The sequence below is a fragment of the Erpetoichthys calabaricus genome, chromosome 9, assembly GCF_900747795.2.
Source record: "Erpetoichthys calabaricus chromosome 9, fErpCal1.3, whole genome shotgun sequence".
In the NCBI taxonomy this organism is placed as follows: Eukaryota; Metazoa; Chordata; class Cladistia; order Polypteriformes; family Polypteridae; genus Erpetoichthys; species Erpetoichthys calabaricus.
In genome coordinates this window covers 41,071,947-41,094,425 of record NC_041402.2, presented here as the reverse complement: position 1 = coordinate 41,094,425, position 22,479 = coordinate 41,071,947, and the positions used below count along the sequence as shown (strand labels likewise).

Here is a 22,479-nt window from a genome sequence, read left to right as displayed (position 1 = left end):
GGTTACTTACGCTCCTTATTTTGTACCAGTCCTGCTGTTTTATTTATTAATTCATATCTGTACTCTGGGTGGGGGAAGAATGAGTCAGAGTATTCAGTGTGTAGAATGAATTCAATTTAGAAATTGTAAAGATTTGCTACATTTTATTTTTATTTCTTCACTAACTTATAAAATACTTTTTAATTAAGAAGAGGAAATGAATAACATTGTCAGCAGATATAGCTATGGAGATGAACTTACAAAATAAACAAAACCTATTAAGATGCATTTTGAATGGGGTTATTGAACTTCACAGATGAATTTTCATGGTCTCTGAGGAACGATTTCCTGTCAAGGAATGTGGAACTCTTTTCACTTTAAAGCTTTAGATCCAGCTCTTTGTACAAATGAACGTGTAGTGGGATTTTTTGTTTTGGTTTTTACAAATACACAAATTCAGCAGTAATTAATTAGACCCATTGTACATCAGTCTTTATAGTTTTGATTTATGGCGTTATATTAACAATATTGTGTATTCATGCATAACTTTTTTTTTATTTTTTTAATAAAATTGCTGTTATTTAGTTACATTTTTTTAACAACCTAGCATTTTTTTATTTTCGTTTATTTAAGAGTTATTTTAAATAGCCAGTTAACATTTGGCATATTAACACTACTAACCATCCATCCATCCATCCATTTTCCAACCCGCTGAATCCGAACACAGGGTCACGGGGGTCTGCTGGAGCCAATTCCAGCCAACACAGGGCACAAGGCAGGAACCAATCCCGGGTAGGGTGCCAACCCACCGCAGGACACACACAAACACACCCACACACCAAGCACACACTAGGGCCAATTTAGAATCGCCAATCCACCTAACCTGCATGTCTTTGGACTGTGGGAGGAAACCGGAGCGCCCGGAGGAAACCCACGCAGACACGGGGAGAACATGCAAACTCCATGCAGGGAGGACCCGGGAATCGAACCCAGGATCCCCAGGTGTCCCAACTGCAAGGCAGCAGCGCTACCCGCTGCGCCACCGTGCCGCCCTACACTACTAACCGTGTGTATGAATTAGTTAATTATGCATCATCATCAAGCAACATTACCAGATCGCTTAATTCAGTTCAGGGTCATGGAGTGCTGGAAGTTCTCAGCAGCTTTGTGCTTAAGACAACAAACAACCCTGGACAGGACACCTGCCCATTTGCAGGATTCAGTCATGCACACACCTTTACCTACACTAACACTGGGCAGTTTAGAATTTCCATTTAACTTAATATACCACATATTTATGAGGAAAACTAGTTTAAGGAACTGCCATGCAGATACAGGGGGATTGTGCAAACTCCACTTAGACAATGACCAAGCACATGATCTGAATGCTTCCTTGGTGTGGAAATAGTGCTGACCACTGCACCACTGTGCTACCCTTCAGCATCAAGTGATCTTTTGGAAAAAATACATGTATCCATCATTTTTCTAAACTGTTATTTTGTTTTTAAGGTTCGTGTGCTTTAAATGTTGGTAAAGTAAAACCTGTACCACTGGGTATTTCTTAATTTACAGAGTTGAGAACCTGTATTAGCCATCTGTTTCCAGAAGGAGTTCACTTAAAAGTAGGAACTGGCTGAAACTAACAGGCAGCTTCAGGAGTATAGATGACCAAGTTTGAAAACCTATTATATTGATGACAGTGCTAAATTTCATTCCCATTGCTTACATCATACAGTATTCACTTGATGTTATTTGACACTTTTCCTAGTTAGGTGGTGTCTTTTGGTCTGTTTTACAGGTTTTGTATTCCACATTCTTTTGTAGTTGAGGTGTTTTGTGTTTGGATTTCAAAAGATAATCTATTTAAATTACATTAGACTTCTTGTCTAATTTACTTTTTTGCCAGTTTACTGCATCCTTTGTGTAACAGCACAGTGTTGATTTATGTAGACAGGAAAACTAGTTTACAAAGTTCTAAGTCTCATTTCTAAAACTGTGGTTATGGTGGTAAGGGTGGGGCATTCTCCTGTTTTGCGTATTTGTATGGGTAAGAAAGGACTTCTTGGTGCACTGACCTCGAATGTGGGAAGCACCTCTTTGTGTGTGTGTGTGTGTGTGTGTGTGATACAGGACTGTGGAGTCGGAGACAATTTTGGGTACCTGGAGTTGGAGTCGACTAAAATGTACCGACTCCAACTCCTAATAAATTTAAAATTGTACTGAAAAAAAAGTACAGCAAGTTCAAATGTCACGTTTCACAAACAAGTCATAATTAAGTACTTCTCTGATGTAAGAATAAAACCCAGTGCATAGTTGTATTACTACTAATATGAAGTTCAGCTGAGCTATTCTACAACCTTACATTCACATATTGTAATCTGGATTATGGTCCATTACAAAAAAAGTGCTTTAATTTTATTTCAGATCTAATGTGTTTTAACAAGTTCATTTGAATGTAAACAAGTTTAATGGTGTAGGTGTGTGCTATGGCCTGAAGTGTGTTCAGGGGTTCTGTCTGCACTCTCCACATATGCTCCCACCCAGGGCTGAAGTTTAGCATAACTTTGCACACCACTTGTTCTAAAAGATTTTGAAATTAAAAAGGAACAGATTCTATGTATTGTGACAGATAATGCTTCGAATATGTTAAGCACAATTGTGAAAATTTAATAAAGTAGATGGAGAAAGTAATAAACAGATATTAGAGGAAGACAGTTCTGCAAGTTTTGGAGAAAGTGAACCCGAACAGAATAGTGAAATTTTGGATAACATTGCTGAAGAAGCATCTAAGCTTACTATTCAACATATGCATTGTGTTGTTCGTACTCTGCAACTTGCAATAAGAGATGGATTGAAAGATTGTCATGCAGCAACTCTAATTGGCAAATTTTGCAGCCAGGGCCCCTAAAACATACGCCATTTTGAAAAGACGTGCAGGAAAAGGAGCCATTTTGGATCAAACAACACGCTGGGGAAGCACTTATTTGATGGTAAAGCATTTGCTTGAACTACAAGAATTTCTTGAACTGGACAATGAAATGTTTTATTAACTGAAAGCCAGTGGGCACAAGTAAAAACTGGATAGTCTACTTTCTTACCCCTTTACTGTCAACCAAGAGGTTGCAATATGAATATTTAACACTCGGTAATTTTTCTATCTTGGAATGGAAGAGCTTGATATATTGCCTGAACAAAAGTGAAGGGTTAATAGCTGATGGCATCATATCTTCAATGAAGAAAAGAGTCCCTTACTGGATAATCAAATCCTGTTAGCTGCTATTTATGTTGATCAAATGAGCTGAATTTTGTTGAGCAGTGACCAGATTGCTAATGGAAAAAAGACACTCTATGATGTAGCAGTTCGCATGAAAGGATTACTACTACCTGAAACCCCACCCCTGGATGAAGCTATAAGCACTGGTAACTCTGGATCGTCCTCTTCAAATGAAGATTAGACTTTGATCCCTTCTTGGACAAAATGGAAGTTTTTAAAAGCAAAGCGATGTCGCCTATGCGTGAAAGATAAATGACCAGTAAATGTTCAAATAAAGAGATTCAAGCAGTAGTTTTTTAAAGAATTTAAAGAAGTTGAAAAGTATGATTGCTCATCAAAACTGACTGTAGAAGAAGCCATACTTGTTGATCCAGAGATGATTAGTGATGTGGCTAGAACTGTAACAGCAATGCCACCCACCCAAGTCAGTGTTGAAAGACCGTTTTCAGCTCTAAAAATAATCAAGTCAGATTTAAGAGAGTCTGGCAGAAGCAATTCTGTTTCTTAGAACACTGCATTGAGTTACTTTTGGATTGCATTTAACAGCTATTCTACTCTACAACTGTATTCCAAGTTTAATACTGTATATAAACTGTTTTAGGTTTTCCAGGATTTGTTTTTGTTTTTTGTTCATGTAGTTAAGCTTTGTTGTTGTTTTTAAAACTACCAAAAAATGTGGTTTATATTTTTTTGAACTGGTAACGTTCCTGTTCCTGATTTTTATGCATGCTACTACTTTATAGCCACTTGATAAAAACAATAAATAAAACCATATTGTTATCATTTTTTTGTCTTTTGTTTAACTGGCCAATACAATAGAGAGTCTGCTTCCTAGCCAGTAGTTCTGTGGTTAAATGACGTGTATGTATGTTTCCTTCCTTCAATCAATATGGAAAATACATTAGTATATTAAATGCAGAGGAGTCTGAGTCAGGAAGTCAGTCGTACCGGAAACTAAGGATTCGGAGTTGGAGTCGGAAGAATTTATCTACCGACTCCACAGTCCTGGTGTGATATATTCTTTAAGTTGGGTGACATATGGCCTGTACACAGATTTTTCTTTGTTTGACGTTATGCCAGAAGTATGATGTGAGGCTTCATCTCTTTAAGACAGTGTAGTCTTTTGGTTAAGGAATTTAAGCCAGAAGGCATAAGGGTTATGTCTCACTTTTGTGTTGCTACATGATCTCAAACAAATCCTTTAGTCTGCGTGTTGTATTACACTACACATAAAATGTCTCTTTCAATTGTATTGTTTATAATGGCTCTTGTATATAGTGATGGCTTGCAGATTTTTTGTAAATATTGGGCATTTGTTTTCAGTTTTAGTTTATGGATATATGTGGAACCTCTTTCCAACCCTTTGTCAAAGATGAATTGTATAGAGTTAACTTTTGGTCTTCTGTTACCATTTTGTACAGTGTGTTCCAGGTGTTACCATTTTGTTGGTTGCTGGTAATGCTGATCTATGCCGATGTGCTATCAGAGGCATTAGAGCCTAAGAGTCTGCTTGACTGAAGACAATTTATTAAGTTTTATGTTGTAATCAATTGGGCTTGTATGCATGTACTGTACTACTAGGGAGAGTCAAGCTAAAGTTGGAAAATGAGATTTATTAGAAAATGGAAGGAACCTTAACAAAACTGATAATGTCATTTCTCAGTGTAGTCTCCACCCTTCTCAATGAACTTGCGCCACTTGCCTGGAAGTGCCTGGATTCCAGCAGAATAAGAGGTTTTATCTTGTCCTAGCAACCACTTGTGCACCACTTTCTTTACATCATCATCTGCCTTGAATCAATGACCACCCAGATGTTTTTTTAGTGGTCCAAAAAGGTGGAAATCACACTGTGTCAAATCGGGCAAATAAGGAAGATGTGGAAATAGCTCAAAGTTCAGTTTCTCCAGGCAAGCCTTGGTGGTGTTAGCAGTGTGTGGGCGGGCATTGTCTTGAGCAAAAGAACTCCTTGAGGCAACAGTCCCCACCACTTGGATTGAATATCAGGTTTCATATTGGTCTCCAGCAAGTCACCGTAACATGCAGTAGTGACTGTAGTACCCCTCAGCATGTAGTGTTTGACAATAACTTGGGTGCATGAGTGGTTGCAAGGACAAGACTAAACCTTTTAATCTGCTGCAATCCTGGCACTTCCAGGAAGGTGGCACAAGTGCATTGAAAAGGATGGAGACTACATTGAGAAATGACAGTACAGTAGAACCTCTGGTCACGAACGTTTCCGAACACGTACAAATCGGGTTATGATCAAAATTTTGTATCTGTTCATGACCACACGCTCTGGTGGGGAACAAAAACACTGGCGGCCAGTTTTCCTATGTGCGTTCGTATGCGCCAATGATTTCCCATTCTCCATTTCCCATTTTCTTTTGTTTGCATATACAGGGCCTAACAAAGCAGCTGATGTTGCAAAAGGAGTTATAATGTTAACCAAGTAGAGGCTTCAAGTGCTGGAAGAGGTGGAAAAATTGTTGCTAGTGTGGTTGAACGAGAATCAACTTGCAGGGGATAGCATAAGCGAGCCGATCATATGCGAGAAAGCCAGGAAGATTCATGGCGATTTGCTGGAAAAAAAATCCTCCAAGTGGTGAAGGTGAGGAATTTAAAGCCAATAGAGGATGGTTTGAAAAGTTTTGCAAGAGAAGTGGCATTTAATTTTTTTTCCCCAGTGCTTAAAACTCATTTTTGAAAAAAAAAAAAAAAAAAAAAAATTTACAGCAAGCAGTTCGTAAGGGTCTAGCGTGAACCCTTACAATGTTTAGTTTTCTCTGTTGTGTGTTCAAGGTTTTCTCAGTGTTATTCAATGTTTTTACATTTAGTTTACTATTACACTGTGCATTCTATGGTATAATTAACTATTTATATGCTTAAAAAAATATATATTTACATAGTTTGTACAGTCTGGAACGGATTAAACGGATTGTATTTACATACAATCTTATGGGGAAATTTATGTTCGGGTCACAACCAAATCGGGTCGCGTCCAGAGTTTTGGAATGAATTACGGTCGTGACCAGAGGTACCACTGTATCAGTTTTGTTAAGGTTTGTTCCATTTTCTAATAAATCCCATTTTCTAACTTTAGCTTGACTCCCCCTTGGATATACTGTATCTGTCACTTTAAAGGTAAAAAATTACCTGCAGTTTGAAAAGAGAAATTTTTTGCCAACCTGGTGCTTTTTCACAGAGAACACTAGACCAAACGAGTACAGGTTACAAAGGCATAACCTGTTCATATTCTATAAGCAGATATAAGGTGGGTGACACTGCACCAGCAGCAAACCCACCCACTCCTCTCAAGTTCATATAGCATTCATGGTGCACCCCTGTTTCATAGTATTGTACATATACAAAAGCAAATGTTTATCATCCTTTTAGTATTATGTAAATGTTAAGTGACTGTAAGCAATCATTGACATAATAAATTCTGATATCATGCCTGGCACTCTTAAAGTCATTAAATTGAAAAGCTTTTCTTAAAAAGAGCAGAAAAACTTTAAATGTGCCACTGTTTATAGCCCCTTGCAAACTTGTTTTAGAGTTGGTGAATATTTGAAAGCCTGAGCAACTACAGTATATGTGGCAACTTTTTAATATCTGCCTTTCTGTTTTGCAGATTGGGTCTGTACTTAAACTTTAGACATGATTTTAATTGGGTGAGAGACTAAAAAGAATGGTATAAAAACTAAATATGATCTGTAAACCAAGTGTGAACATTTCCAAACTAGGAATACAACTTTCCTTACATTTTGAAACAACCGGAAGCAAGATCAGTAATCATCCTGCTGTTTACTGATACTGCTGGAGATCAGACTAGAGTTACAGTAGTATAGAATTAGACTGATTACAGTTCAGTTAAAGGAAAAGGCGGGCTTACAAGATATAAACATAGATTAGTTCATGAAAGGTTAGCGCCCATATAACAACATTCGGAATAAAAAAAATATGAAAAAAGTCATGCATTACATGGTTTATTGTTTTATGATTGAGCTGTAGAAAGATATTGCTGCTTGTGTCATAACAATTGGACTCTAGCAAGGATGCCGTACTCTACACTTTTGTATACAGTATTTGTCAATTTTATTGTTTTTGTTAATTATAGTTGTATTTAAGGCATGCAGATATAAAACTAAAAAAAAATTGCATCAATAAATTGCTTCATTAAAGGCATGTATACAGTTACAACCCAGTAACCACATCAGCTGGTAAAATTAGCAAGTAGTAACATAGTATTTACTACAATTTGTGTTTAATTTCAGAATTTTCCTGCTCTCTGGAGCTTGGCTAAGGTTTTTACTGTTATTTACCTTTTGGTTTACAATTTACTGACTCATCAATGTCTTGCCTTGAGGGTTTTTTTTTTTTTTCTCTTTAATTAAGATTGCCTTTCTTGTAATGAGCTTATGTTGAAACACTGACCATCTTCTTATGTAAAAATCTTAGCCTTCATCATTAGAGTTAATTATTCATTAGTTCATTTTGTTTATTAGTTAATTGGGTTGAATTCTTTTCAGTTATTTGCTCCAGTACATACTGTGTAAGCAACTATCGCTATTTACTATAAATGTTGATTAAATAGAATATTTCTGTTTTGGAAGTAGATAGATAGATACTTTATTAATCCCAATGGGAAATTCACAAGTATAGCAAGGCAACAAAAGTTGTCAACCAAACAAAATTGACATTCAAGGTAAAAAGAAATAGCTGAATTTTAAATTATCTCAAAATCACTTTTCAAGCTGAAGTTCTGGCTTTGTTTATTATCAAGGCAATGAAATCAGATTATGCTTTGATATTATCAGTATTGGAGTCAAAATGCTATAAACACAAACCTACAGTAACCATGAATGAAGAGGATAACAATACATAGTATAACAACAAGCACAGGTGTTGATTATAACCTGAGTGGGTTACCTTAGATTGGAATTGGCCCCCACAACACACAAATGCATTTATGGTTAAAACCATCTTAAACCTATCCTAATCAAGTCTCCTGGCTTTACCTGCTATATGCAGCATATTTTCTACAAAACTTTGTTCTTCGGAATAGTAGCAAAAGTATCTCTAATCAGGTTTAAAAACAAAACAAAAAAAAAAACTTTATCCAACTTTCAAATTATTATTATTTTGTCCCAATCCCAGTATAAAGATTCCACTGACTTCAGATATGGCATTTTTTAAAGAAGAAAAAAGTTGTGACAGTGTGTTTCCTGTTAGCATTTGCACATATACTGTACAGTATGTATAACAAGGATTATTTTGCACAACTGACATGCCTTGCTAAGGCTGCTACTTTTCCATTATGTGAATGTAGGTATTCTCTCTTTACATTGCTGAAAGCAACCTGTCATTCAGTGCACCTAAAGGAGCATACTTTGTAATCAAAGTTCCCAGTTGTAACAAATTCAAAGCAAACAAAATATTTAAAAAAGGAAGTTAATGTGGAAACCTGCAACTTGGTATGGGAATATTCAGTTTTGACAGATGTTGGGGTAAGACAATAATTAAAAAGTATGTCTGGCTTGAAATGCAACTTGTGTCAGTTCATTTTCAGAATAGTTTATTTCTGCCTCAGGTCATTAGCCAGTGAGTATACTCTGAAAAAACAGAGAAACTTAGAGGTGTACAGAGTCTACTGGCCCATGATTTACTAGATTATACACGCAGAAAAATGAAATTGTACCACATCAGAGTAATGCAGATCCATATTGCCTCTTGAGAATTAACACTTTGGTCTGTATTATGATTTTTGTCTGGATGAGATTTTTTAAGTAGTGTAGTTGGTTGAACTGCTTCTTGCACAAGGAACACTCATATCTACATTCATCCTATACATGTTTAGGTAAGCTGGATCTACTTTTAAGAAGATCTCTTCGAAAACTCAATAGAATTAAAATTCTGTGAATTACAAACCGTAAACATAACTCAGGTATACTTTAATGAATTCTCCTAAAACACTTAACATCCTATATTTGGCTATTGGTCAGTGTTTTTAGGTTTTATACAAACTAGGTTGGGAAGAAAAAAAAACTCCATTTGCATTTCAGAAATGATTCTAATCCCAAAAATTTTGTTCAAAATTGCCTTCTGTTATTCATATTTTTTCTTGTTGTTAAGTCCCTGCAAAACAAAAAAATGTGAGTAAACTCCTATTTAATGTGGACATCTAAATAATATTTCAAGGTACAGATGAAGCTGAAGAAAAAGTTAAGTGGCATGGTGTTATAATTTGTTTTATTATTAAGTTTAGTGTCGCTGTTCTCTGTGCCCACTGTTATGGACTCATTCATACAGGCAGACCAAGTATGGTACACAGGGGCACAGCATCTTCATTTAGAATTGCCGAGCCAAGCACAGGACTAGAGAGCCAAAGACAACTGGAGAATTGAATAGTCAGCCTAAAGACAGACTAATATATTTCTGTCTTCTGTCAGCACACTATCCTTGTTGGGAGAATGAGAACTGTATGTAGGCATTGTGCTATTCCTGTATTTTTGAAGGTGGGGTTTGAGTCCTTTCCTGTCCTTGTTTGGATCCAAGAGAAGGAGCCTGCACATGGAGCAACCAGAATATAAGGATGGACCTACGGCCAACACTTTGAAGCTGCCGGGCGGAAGATTATGTCTTCCGTCCGGTGAAAATCCTTTCAGCGTGGCAAACGAAAGATGGCAGACTGCGTTGATCAAGACACCCACATGCTTGATAGTCTGTCATAAGCTTGCCGTTTGTGATATCCGCGTGAAACCGTCAGTAAAGAGCTAAATTATCCTTTATGCTTCTCGTGTAATCTTGTAACCGTCATATTGCATGAGGGGTGGGGATAATACCTTTTTTATTTATAATTATTTAAATTCAGGTTAATTAAAACGCCACAATTCAAAAGAACACATTTCCAGAGAGCTAATGCCTCTTAAGGAAACACAAGGTAAGGTGGGATTTAAACACAGTATTGTGCTGTGTATGTGTTTTTATAGATAAAATTACAAACATTTCTCTGTAACATTTAATTTTGTACAGGCACACTAGTACACAAAAAACAAAAGTATGACAAACTTTTTACGTAATAGGCTGCTATATAAATAAAAATTTGATTTATTTTCTTGGTGTATAGCTCATTACATTATTAAGCAAGGATGTCAAATTGGTGCTAATGATCAATGATTATAATGAGCTGATTAACTGAAACTGGTGTAGAAGGAATCAAATTGGGAGGAGGGGATGCAATATTAAAACTTTGAGGTTGTGGCAGTCTGACCTTCACATAATCTGTTCTTACACAGTGGCAAAAGTGAGCAGAATAATAAGACGCAAGCTCTTTTGAAGAAGCATAAGTAACAGGCAAGGGTAAGGACCAGAAATGCGGTGGTCTGCCATGGTAATAGAATGCAGCAGACAAAAAGTACATCTAAGTGATATCCGCCAGAAGAGGCCCAGAACTGCTATCAGCCCTAAACTCTCAGAAACTACTGGAACCCAAAAATAACCCTCTGCAGTCAGGAGTAATCTCCTAAATGGACCTCAGGGAGGAGCTGCTGCCAGAAAGCCATTTATTTGAAGTGGAAACAAAGCACAGATTTTTTTTTTTTTTTTTTTTTGGGCACAAAAACATAAGGGCTGGGGTGCTGAAAACCGCAGCAAGTGCTCTGTACTGACAAGTCAAAATTTGAAAATGTTGGCTCAATCAGGAGTCGTTCTGTCCATAGAAGAGCTACATGGATGAGTTTATGCAGCCAATGGTGACGTTTGACAGAAATTCACTGTAGGTTTGGTCCTTCTTTTCTGCAAATAAAGTTGGTTATCAGGGCAATGACCTTTTAAGCATGCAGCCAGGATCATAAAGAATTATCTTTGGCAAAACAAAGAACAAGTAGTTCTGTAACAGATGACATGGTGTCAGCCTGAATAGAACCCTAATCTCAAGAATTTCAAGGCTGTCTGGGATTATCTAGAAAGAGGGGAGCAAGTGAATCAGTCAAACTCTTCTGAAGAGCTGTATCAAGTACTAGGTTGCCTGGAACAAACTACCAAGTGATTTTCTTATAAAACTGCATGATGATTTATCTAAGAGAACTAATGCTATTTTAAAGGCAAGGTGTGGTCTCATCAGATTTATTTTTTTAAATTTTTTTTAACTGCTTACCGCTCACTAATATAATTTTTGATATTTAAAAGCTTTACATACAATTTAGTATTATTTTAGCAGATAGGCTTTATATGTCCACAGTTTTTTACAGTGGTTCATCATGTGTTATTAAAAAAAAAAAAAAAAAAAAAATTAACATTCTTGTTCTGACTCTGATACATTTGCTTGTATTTGAAAATATTTTCAATGCCTTAGCATGTAAAAAAGTGTGGTTATAAGATTAACATAAATGGAATATTATGAGATCCCCAACCTTTTGTAAATGTCTCCGTGACTTTGTGTTGGAGTTTGTATTTTAAGGTATCAGATAGGTAAAAATAAGTAATATGGTAGACATGGTGAAGTAATGGGAACAAAATTTCACAAATGTGTTTAAAATCCAATCGTCTGATGTTCTCAAGTCCAACTTGCATGCGAGACTGACTTAAGGACATAGCCAGTGCCACATACTGGGATATTGTAAGATTGATTTTATGCTTCTTGCTTTGTTAAATAAAACTCAGAATCAACAACAGCAACAACAACATTTATTTATATAGCACATTTTCATACAAAAAGTAGCTCAAAGTGCTTTACATAATGAAGAAAAGAAAAATAAAAGACGAAAAAAGAAATTAAAATAAGGTAGTCATTAGGTGTTGAGGAAATGGGGCTTTGTTTTTGTACTGGTGGCCAAAAAGTTGTGTAATCACGTAGCTGTGATTTTTAGATTGTAATATTCTGTGAAATTTTGCTATTGCCATGAATAAAAAAATTGTGTATGTAGGCAGTTAACTGTGTATATTTATTTATAAATGTACATTCATTTTATAACCTGCTTATCCAGCTCAGGGTAAAGATAAAAATGCACAAATTGTGCATTCTTTAATAAAGTGATGATGTAACCAAGCACTTGTAAGGTGTAAGAATTTTACCTTAGAGCAGGGTTTGGCAAACATTTTACCCCAAGGGACATTAATAAAACTTGACTCCCTTTTGGGAGTCCATCATAACACCATTGGTGAGATGTGTGTGCTTTCTTGTCAGCTGCTAAACGGCCATTGTCTGTAGACTAGCATGCATATGATCATCAGAGAAGCTGGATCTCAACCTTGACTTTCTAGTTCTTATCCAGGAGAATATCTGTTCATAGGTGTACGTTCTTCAATACATGGTGGTAAAGTACATGCCATTGCTTTCATAGTAGTAAAACTGTCACTTGAAATTTCCTTGAAAACTGTAACCAAATCACATTCTTTGTATTTTGTCTTTTAATGCTCTATTGCTTTGCAAATCCGTGACCTCCAGTGAAAGGTGATGAATTAATAGGCTTTTTGAAAATCTTTTTGAATAACTAATGGCATATGCAAGTTAAATAAATTTCTGAAATCTCTGAGCAAAACTGCTTCTGCAACATTTCAGTCTTTTGGACAACTAAGTTTTTTGGGAAACTTATCAGATGTAATTTTTTTAATTCTGTACAGACTGGAAAATGATCCAGTTTTCTGTCTGATAGCTGTTCATTGAACAACTGCAGGTGCATTTTAAATGCCCCAACACTACTGTCAAATAACATGAGTTTTCACTTTCCCTGTTGTCTTTAATTTTAATGCCTTCATGAGCTGCGTGAAATCTGTGAGAAATGCCAGCTTCCAAAGCCATTCAGAATCGGACATCTCTTTGACAGGCTTTCACTTTTCTGTTATGAGCGTGTTGCTATCAGAGCATAATTCAAAACATCCCCTTGGCACTCTGCCTCACTTTGGTATGATATGGTACGTCATTGTACCATGTGTTGGTTTCATCCAAAAAACGTTGAAATTGCCGTCAGTGATTTAGTGCATATGAGCGAATAAAACTTACAGTAGATGTGACAACTGTCCTATTTTAAGACTGAGAGTTTTTCTACAGAATGCTTGCAGACGGATAATGTAGTGTATACTAGCTGGTTTCAGGATGTCAATTAACGTGACGTGATTATTTAATCTCCCCATTAAACCATTTTTCTTTCCTGCCATGTTCTTTGCGCCATCAAGTGTAACACATTTTAAGTTCTTCCATTTCAAATCAGACTGCTCAAGTGTTTTACACACACATAGGAATAGTTCTTCTCCAGTTGTACTACATTTTGAACTGTGAAGGGTGGTTCGCTTCTCTGTGATACTGAACTATTCAGACATAAAAACGGAAGGAATCGTGGAGTGTATTTTTGGCAGTACTCTCATCAAAGAGAACAGAATAGTTAATCTTTGTATTTTTTAGCTACTGCAAGAGAGAGAGTGCCATTTCTTCCACTTGTCTCATAACTGTATTTGCTGACAAACTTGCTGACTTGAACAAGTCTCATTTCTCTGGGGACATGTTCGCCACAATCTCTTGCATGTACTGTGTAATAAACTCTCCGTCAGTCAAGGGCTTACCTGACGCAAACAGCATGTTCCTACACTTGGTAGCCAGCTCTCCCCACCTTCAGATTTTCTTCATGTTTTCTTCTAAATACAATATTGTTTGCTGTCCTTAGTGATTTTTTTTTTTTTTTTTCATTTTTAATTCAAGTTTGTCCCTCCAGCCATCTCCTGTTTATTCCGAAAACTTTGCCACATGTTTCATCTTGTAATACCTTTTAATGTTTAACTACTGTAATAGTTTCTTGGCAGATTAGACAAATTACGTCTTCTTTCCAAGGAACACAAAAGTATTCTTCTGACCATTTTTCTTGAAATTTCTGATCCTGTGTATGAATCTTTTTCTTTAACATGATGGAAATCTAGCAGGGTGCACTAGGCCTATAGTATTGGCATAAATAAGCTATATTCACTAGGTGAGCAGTTCACCGTAAGGGGGCATTTAAGTGTAACTTGTATTTTGCAGCAATAATTACCTGATAATTACCTTAGTGAACACAGAAATGAGGGGAAACTAAATTGCAATGGTGCAGAGAAAGGTGAGAAAGAAATGACACAAACAAAAAAAAAAAAAAAATTGGTCCATAGTTTGCCGAACCCTGCCTTAGAACAACATGTAGTTGATAAAGCAAAATGGTAGCACGAAGGATGTTTGAAAGAAGAACGGGAGAAAAAAAATAGCACCTTCAAACTATCCTCTAAATGCAAGAGACAAAGCTGCAGTTTTCCATCCATAAAATCATCTCCTAACCCACTTCTCTGGTTGCACTGCACTTAATGCAAGGTAGGAATGATGAGATGCCACTGCATTGCAGGGGTATACTCGCCCAGATACAAACACAGAGGAAAATTTTACTTAATTTAATTTACTGTAATTTCTTTGTACCTTTTGGCTAATCAGCAATGGCAAAAAATTTGTTTTTCTGTATGTTTTATTCTTAAAAATAAAATGTATGACTCAGTTTGGAAATTATGGAAGTTTTTAGACATTTGTATATACTTTAAGTTATAAAGCTGCTTTGAACATGACTCCTATCATGATAATCTATATTACTAAACCACAGTTTAATTTATGCACGGACGGCGGACGCACCACATGCGCACTGCGCCTCAGAGTCAAACCCAGCGGCTTCCCAGAGTCAGTAGGTGGCGCACAAACAACACAACCTGTGAACTAAACCTGCTCTAATTCACTGTGCCAGCGGTCTGTGTGACATATTTGAATCACATAACGGAAAGAGCTCAATGATTTGTAATACAAAACCGAGCCCGTAGTTCCCAGAGTCAGTGTGTGGCGCCCAAACACCACAACCTGTAAACTACACCTGCTCTAATCCACTGTGCCAGCAGTCAGTGTGTGTAAGTTGGAGTATGCTTCCTAACAGTAAACGACTTCTACCTAACGACCTAAGAACAACAAAGACAAGACCGCATGGATAAAAACAATACACGGAGGCTCCTACGACGCGCTTCAGAAACGCCAGAAGCAAAGACGTCACGGCTCCACAATGAAAGAGCTCAACTAACGGAAATACAAAACGAGCCCACAACGCGCTTCTGACACAGCAGAGGCAAAGGAGTCACGGTCTCCAAATGGAAGGAGCTCAACGATTAGTAATACAAACAAGAGCCTGTATGGCTATGACCTGTAAACGAGCCCGTATGGATAAAAACAATGAACAAAGGCGCCCACACAGAAACTGCTTTAGTACGAATATGTTTATTTAATTAAATGAAAACTTTACCATGGCTACGACCTGTAAACTAAACCTGAGGTAAAGCGTGCACGCCAAGTTGTACAGCCGCCCGAACGCGACCGTCCACACCACCGCATATACCACGTTCGTTTAGTAATGTAGCCCTCCATGCCCGGATCCGCTGCCATGGTCACTTCAGCACGCGAATCCGCCGCCGTCAGCAAACGACTTCTCGCTGACGACACAGCCATAGAAAAATAAAAAAGAGACTGCATGGATAAAAACAATAAACGAAGGCGCCTACAACGCGCTTCTGAAACACCAGAACCAGATGAGTCACAGCTCCAAAAAGAAACCGCTTTAGTACAAATATGTTTATTTAATTAAATGAACTTTCCCAGGACGCACCCACCCTCCATGATATTTCATCCCTCCAAGTATCGGAGGGAACAGAAAGTGATTGCCATTCTTGGATTTGCGATTCTTTCGAGAATCGCGGGCTTGCTGGTAGAACTCTGAAGTGCAGTGTAGGATTGTATTTGTGGGGCTGCTTAAACAACTTTATTTAATTTCTTCAGCAAATTAACAAATGCTACATTTATGATTCTTGTTACGTTTTTGAGGCCAATGGAGTATCTATGTGTACAAATACCAAAATTTGGTAAAAGTGGTGAAAGCACACAGTACACGTATTTGAATAGTTTGAGAGCATCTATGCTGTAGATTATACCTTTTTAAAAAAAAAAAAAAAAAAAAATTACGAAATTAATTGTATAATCATGTTCGTATTCTATTCATTTTTATGTGACACATGACACATTTTTATGTGATTGTGTAAACAATACATCAAAGTAATTTTAGAGGAATTCTTAAATAGAGAGCTTTTATTTTCGTCAAAAATTAAATTCAAATCTTGGGTGTTGAGTACTGTTTAGAAAGGATATAGACAACATTTTTCATAGTCTGAAATATATTGCATGCATTTATTTTACCTAAAAAGTCCTATTGGTAAAACTTGCATTTAAGTATCAGAAGTGCTTGTAAAATCTGTTATTACATTTTTTTAATATTTTTTAGAAGGCATACTTGACACCAACACCCAAAGAAACATACAGTGGTGTGAAAAACTATTTGCCCCCTTCCTGATTTCTTATTCTTTTGCATGTTTGTCACACAAAATGTTTCTGATCATCAAACACATTTAACCATTAGTCAAATATAACACAAGTAAACACAAAATGCAGTTTTTAAATGATGGTTTTTATTATTTAGGGAGAAAAAAAATCCAAACCTCCATGGCCCTGTGTGAAAAAGTAATTGCCCCCTTGTTAAAAAATAACCTAACTGTGGTGTATCACACCTGAGTTCAATTTCCGTAGCCACCCCCAGGCCTGATTACTGCCACACCTGTTTCAATCAAGAAATCACTTAAATAGGAGCTGCCTGACACAGAGATGTAGACCAAAAGCACCTCAAAAGCTAGACATCATGCCAAGATCCAAAGAAATTCAGGAACAAATGAGAACAGAAGTAATTGAGATCTATCAGTCTGGTAAAGGTTATAAAGCCATTTCTAAAGCTTTGGGACTCCAGCGAACCACAGTGAGAGCCATTATCCACAAATGGCAAAAACATGGAACAGTGGTGAACCTTCCCAGGAGTGGCCGGCCGACCAAAATTACCCCAAGAGCGCAGAGACGACTCATCCGAGAGGTCACAAAAGACCCCAGGACAACATCTAAAGAACTGCAGGCCTCACTTGCCTCAATTAAGGTCAGTGTTCACGACTCCACCATAAGAAAGAGACTGGGCAAAAACGGCCTGCATGGCAGATTTCCAAGACGCAAACCACTGTTAAGCAAAGAGAACATTAGGGCTCGTCTCAATTTTGCTAAGAAACATCTCAATGATTGCCAAGACTTTTGGGAAAATACCTTGTGGACTGATGAGTCAAAAGTTGAACCTTTTGGAAGGCAAATGTCCCGTTACATCTGGCGTAAAAGGAACACAGCATTTCAGAAAAAGAACATCATACCAACAGTAAAATATGGTGGTGGTAGTGTGATGGTCTGGGGTTGTTTTGCTGCTTCAGGACCTGGAAGGCTTGCTGTGATAGATGGAACCATGAATTCTACTGTCTACCAAAAAATCCTGACGGAGAATGTCCGGCCATCTGTTCGTCAACTCAAGCTGAAGCGATCTTGGGTGCTGCAACAGGGCAATGACCCAAAACACACCAGCAAATCCACCTCTGAATGGCTGAAGAAAAACAAAATGAAGACTTTGGAGTGGCCTAGTCAAAGTCCTGACCTGAATCCAATTGAGATGCTATGGCATGACCTTAAAAAGGCGGTTCATGCTAGAAAACCCTCAAATAAAGCTGAATTACAACAATTTTGCAAAGATGAGTGGGCCAAAATTCCTCCAGAGCGCTGTAAAAGACTCATTGCAAGTTATCGCAAACGCTTGATTGCAGTTATTGCTGCTAAGGGTGGCCCAACCAGTTATTAGGTTCAGGGGGCAATTACTTTTTCACACAGGGCCATGTAGGTTTGGATTTTTTTTTCTCCCTAAATAATAAAAAACACCATTTACAAACTGCATTTTGTGTTTACTTGTGTTATATTTGACTAATGGTTAAATGTGTTTGATGATCAGAAACATTTTGTGTGACAAACATGCAAAAGAATAAGAAATCAGGAAGGGGGCAAATAGTTTTTCACACCACTGTACATCCGTACAATATTGAACCAGTTTGGGAACCCATCACTGAAACTGATCAATCTATCCCAGTGATATTGGGCACATAAAAGAAACCATACCTGGGTTAGTCACAGGTCCATTATGGAGAGCATCTACAGTCCCTAACTAACTTAAAGCTACACATTTTGAAAATGTGAGATGAAAACTGCAAACCTCATGAAGCAGTGCTCCAACAGCTACAACAAAAATGCATTGATCTAGATTAACTGGTCAGTAAGGCATAACTGAGTCACCGTTTGTAAAATGGGCATGTTATAAATACAGTGCTATGCAAACATTTAGGCACCCCTAATAAAAATCACTATCAATTTATAACTTGCTAAGCTTTTGAGGCAGCAATGTCATTTTAACATATTTATACCTTATGGAAATGGCAATATTTCAGGGTGAAATATTTTTGATTTATTGGATCAACAGAACCAATTTAATACGTATTTAAACAAAAATAGGCAGGTGCAGAAATTTGGGCGCCCAAAAGGAATACTCCCATCAATATTTAGTAGAGCCTCCTTTTGCTGAAATAAGCCTGTTGACACCTCCTATAGCCACTGACAAGTCCATGAATTCTGGCTGGTGGTATTTTGGACCATTCTTTCATACAAAATGCCTCCAGTTCAGTCAGGTGGTTTGATGGCTTCCGAGCATGGACAGCCTTCTTCAAATCAATCCATACATTTTCAATGATGTTCAGGTCTGGGGACTGGGATGGCCATTCTAGAACATTGTATGTGTGCCTCTGCATGAATTCCTTGGTAGATTTTGAATGGTGCTTTGGATCATTGTCGTTGTGAAACATCTAACCCTGGCGTAACTTTTACCTTTCTTGACAAGAAAGTTCAAGACTCCGTCACAATCTGCTGATACTGGGAGGAATTCATGCAGCCCTAAACTTTAACAAGGTTTCCAGTACCTGTGCTAGCCACACAGCCCCATAACATGATGGACCCTCCACCAAATTTCACAGTAGGCATGCAAGTTCTTCTCTTGGAATGCTGTGTGTATGACATGGGTTTTTTTTTTTTTTTTTTTTTTTTTTTTTGCTATGCATAGCGCCTCTGGTTGTGACCAAATAACTCTACCTTAGTCTCATCTGTTCAATATTTTCTTCCAAAATGTTTCTGGCTTGTCCATATGTGCTTTTGCATACCTCATGCGACTCTTTTTTTGTGGTGAGTATTCGGGGGGGGGGGGGGAGAAAGGCTTTTTGCACATCACCCTTCCACTGAGCTGTCCCCGGTGCAAAGTGCTCTGGACTGTGGAAGAATGTACAATGACACCATCAGCAGCCAGATATACTTGTAGCTCTCTGGAGGTGGTCTGTGGTTTGTCTGTGACAATTCTAACCAGCCTTTGGCTGTGCCTTTCAGATATTGTTCTTGGCTTACCACATCTTTCCTTTACAAGGACTGTTCCTGAGGCCTTCCATTTCCTAACTACATTTCTGACTGTGGAGACAATCCAAACCTTTGTGATAATTTCTTGTACTCTTCTCCTAATTCATAATGACAAATTATCTTGGTTTTTAGGTCCGTAGAGAGTTCTTTAGAGGTTCCCATGTTGCCACTCTCTGAGAGAACCAAGAACAAGCACAACTAGCAATTACCTATGTTAAATAACTTTTTTTATAATTGGTTGCATCTGTCTTTGTAGTTTAAGGTCTAATGAGCTAATCAAAGCAATTTTGTGCTGTAGCCTGTCAGCATTAAATGCCTACAGGTTTTCAAATTAATGCAATTAAAAGGGTGCCCAAACTTTTACACATCCCATTTTTTACATTTTATTTTATTTCATACAACTCCATAATGCTACACTGAGAATTTAGGTCTGATAAACATCCCCTTGTCTACATTTCTCTAGTAAATAAAAAATGGCATATTGTTGTGATCTTCTTTTATGAAGACAGAGCAAATTATGATGCAACCTCAGAGGGGTGCCCAAACTTTTACATAGCACTGTGTATACTGTATAGCACTGTGTGTGTGTGTGTGTGTGTGTGTGTGTGTGTGTGTATGAAAATTGTAATAATGTGTTTATATAAAATGCAATGAAAGTGTTTTTTGTGCCTCCTATTTTTTTATATTAAAGCATATTTTTGGTACAGTGTTTTTATATATTTAATCAAAACATAGTTTAAGATACATGTTAACTCCAGGTACCCTTAATAAATTTCTAAATTTATTGCATTTATCTAACCTTTGGGGGGGGGGGGGGGAATGCACCCTGATTGAATTAACACAGTTAAAAGAATAGTTTGCTTAATGAACACAGCCATACTTAATTACAGTCAGCCTTGCTAAATATAAACCATACTTATTTTGACCCTGACTGTCAGAGTGAAGTTGCATGAACAAAGATCCATCAAACATGCTACAATAAAAGGGAAATTCCTAAAGAGATCATCTATCAGCCTAGAAATGACGACTGCCTCAGGATCAGGAATTAAAAGAACCAGGAATTCAGCTCTGTATCAGAAAATACTTAAGGAGAATGTCTGGTTCTGTTCTTAAGCTGAGGAGGAGTTGGGTCATGAAGCAAAACAATGATCTAAACCACAAACGCTTCAGAATGGCTGAAAAGCAGCAAAGTTAGTTTTGAACAAAGTTTACTTATTTTAAACATAGATGCAGAGGCAGGGTCTAAAACAAGCAGTTAATAGGCAGTTTCAAAACCTACCTGTGTTTTTGTAGGATTTTTTTTCCCCTTTCCCTAAATTTTACTCAACTTTTAAACTTTATTCTCTTTAGTTTTGAGAGCCACCCTCTCAAAGCGAGGAATGAAAACATTGCCTATTGGTATTTATTTTCCTTTTTCTTTTATTTTCTTTAAATCAGGTGGAAGACTGTGCTTTCCAGCTGTACCCTAATGGAAACTACCTGGATATGGACTTAACCTTTACTGAACAACGAGATGACCTGGAGCAATTCTATGATGAACTTAAGTAAGTAATTTATTGTTTTAGTTAACCAAAAAGTAGTAATATGGTTTTGGGTGATAAAATGTGGGGGCCAAGTTCATAGAATATACACCATTAAATATGAAGAATTACTTTTTTTTTTTTTTTTAATGTTATCTCTTGTAACTCTTAAATAGCTATGGTATATATTTTCTTCTGTAAGCACCTGTTCTGGTTAAGCAACTGCTTCAGCTGTCATGTCGTCGGTTGCCAAACCGGGAATTAGTATGCACTCCATCCAAGTTTTGGCCTTGTGGGGTAGTATTTATATCCAGTTCAACCTTTTAATCGCATCTATTTTTAAAATGGGTGCGCAATTATCCAGTCATTTACTGTCTGTACCAGATGAAGAGCTTTTGAGAATGTGTACTGTAGGTGATCTATATAGCAGTTAACATGCTTTTTAGGTTGTTGAGTAAGACTTAAATTTATGCTAAAATAAACACATGCCTCAGTGGCTTGATACTGTACCTTTGGTCCAGTCACACCAAAAATGCACAAAAAAAGAGATATTTGTAAAGAGATATTAAATAAATTGCCCATTAAGTTACAATAGCTTTTATTTTTAATGTGTGTTTTCATTAAGTCATTGCTCAGGATTAAGCGGGCTTAGAAAATGGAATGGTGTCATATTTTATTAGATCCCACAGTTTTGCTCTCAATGTGCAGCTATAGGAATATCCACCTTGGAAATTTTATGTATCTTTTAAAAATTGTTCTATATATTCAGACTCTATTTCCCTGTTTTTCTTTCAAAATAATATATTCTTACAATTGCTTTATGAAAATATTCACAGGAGTAACCGTTAGCCAACATCATAGTGGTTAGTTGTTATCTTGGTGTTTGCAGTTACTGTTCATTTTCACCTGGCTAGGAAAAGAAGACGACAAACAATCTTGACTTGACGCCTTTGAACACAAAACTGAACTGTAATTGTTCCTTTTCTAAATTTTCATAGTAAAATCTGCACTATTGATGATTTCGTGGTAAAACAAAGATGAGTCAGCCATCACAATGACATGTTACATTTAACCACAATAGTTCACTTCTGTTTTAATGAATTCATGAACGCAGTTTTGCCCCTCCCCAACCTGAGTTATAAGACCAAAAGTTAATTGTTGTGTAAGACTGAATTAATATTGAATGACTATTCTCTATAGAAATGTGTTGGTTACTTCAATGCCTATGCGAGACAATTTTCATGAGAACACTTTGTGACTTGGCACTGAAGTATGAGCACTTTTTTCTTGGAGTAGCCCACGTTAAAGTG

At 37.1% G+C, this 22,479-nt stretch overlaps 1 protein-coding gene across 5 annotated transcripts in view; it reads left to right on the top strand.

Moving 5' to 3' along the window:
• The window catches only part of fhod1 (formin homology 2 domain containing 1), a 202,520-nt gene that overhangs the window by 31,181 nt on the left and 148,860 nt on the right, over window positions 1-22,479 (top strand). For all 5 annotated transcript variants that reach the window (XM_051931675.1, XM_028809357.2, XM_028809353.2 and 2 more), the window contains one exon: window positions 21,087-21,193. In XM_051931675.1, coding sequence (XP_051787635.1) covers window positions 21,087-21,193 — 107 coding nt within the window. The remainder of the gene's footprint in view (window positions 1-21,086; window positions 21,194-22,479) is intronic.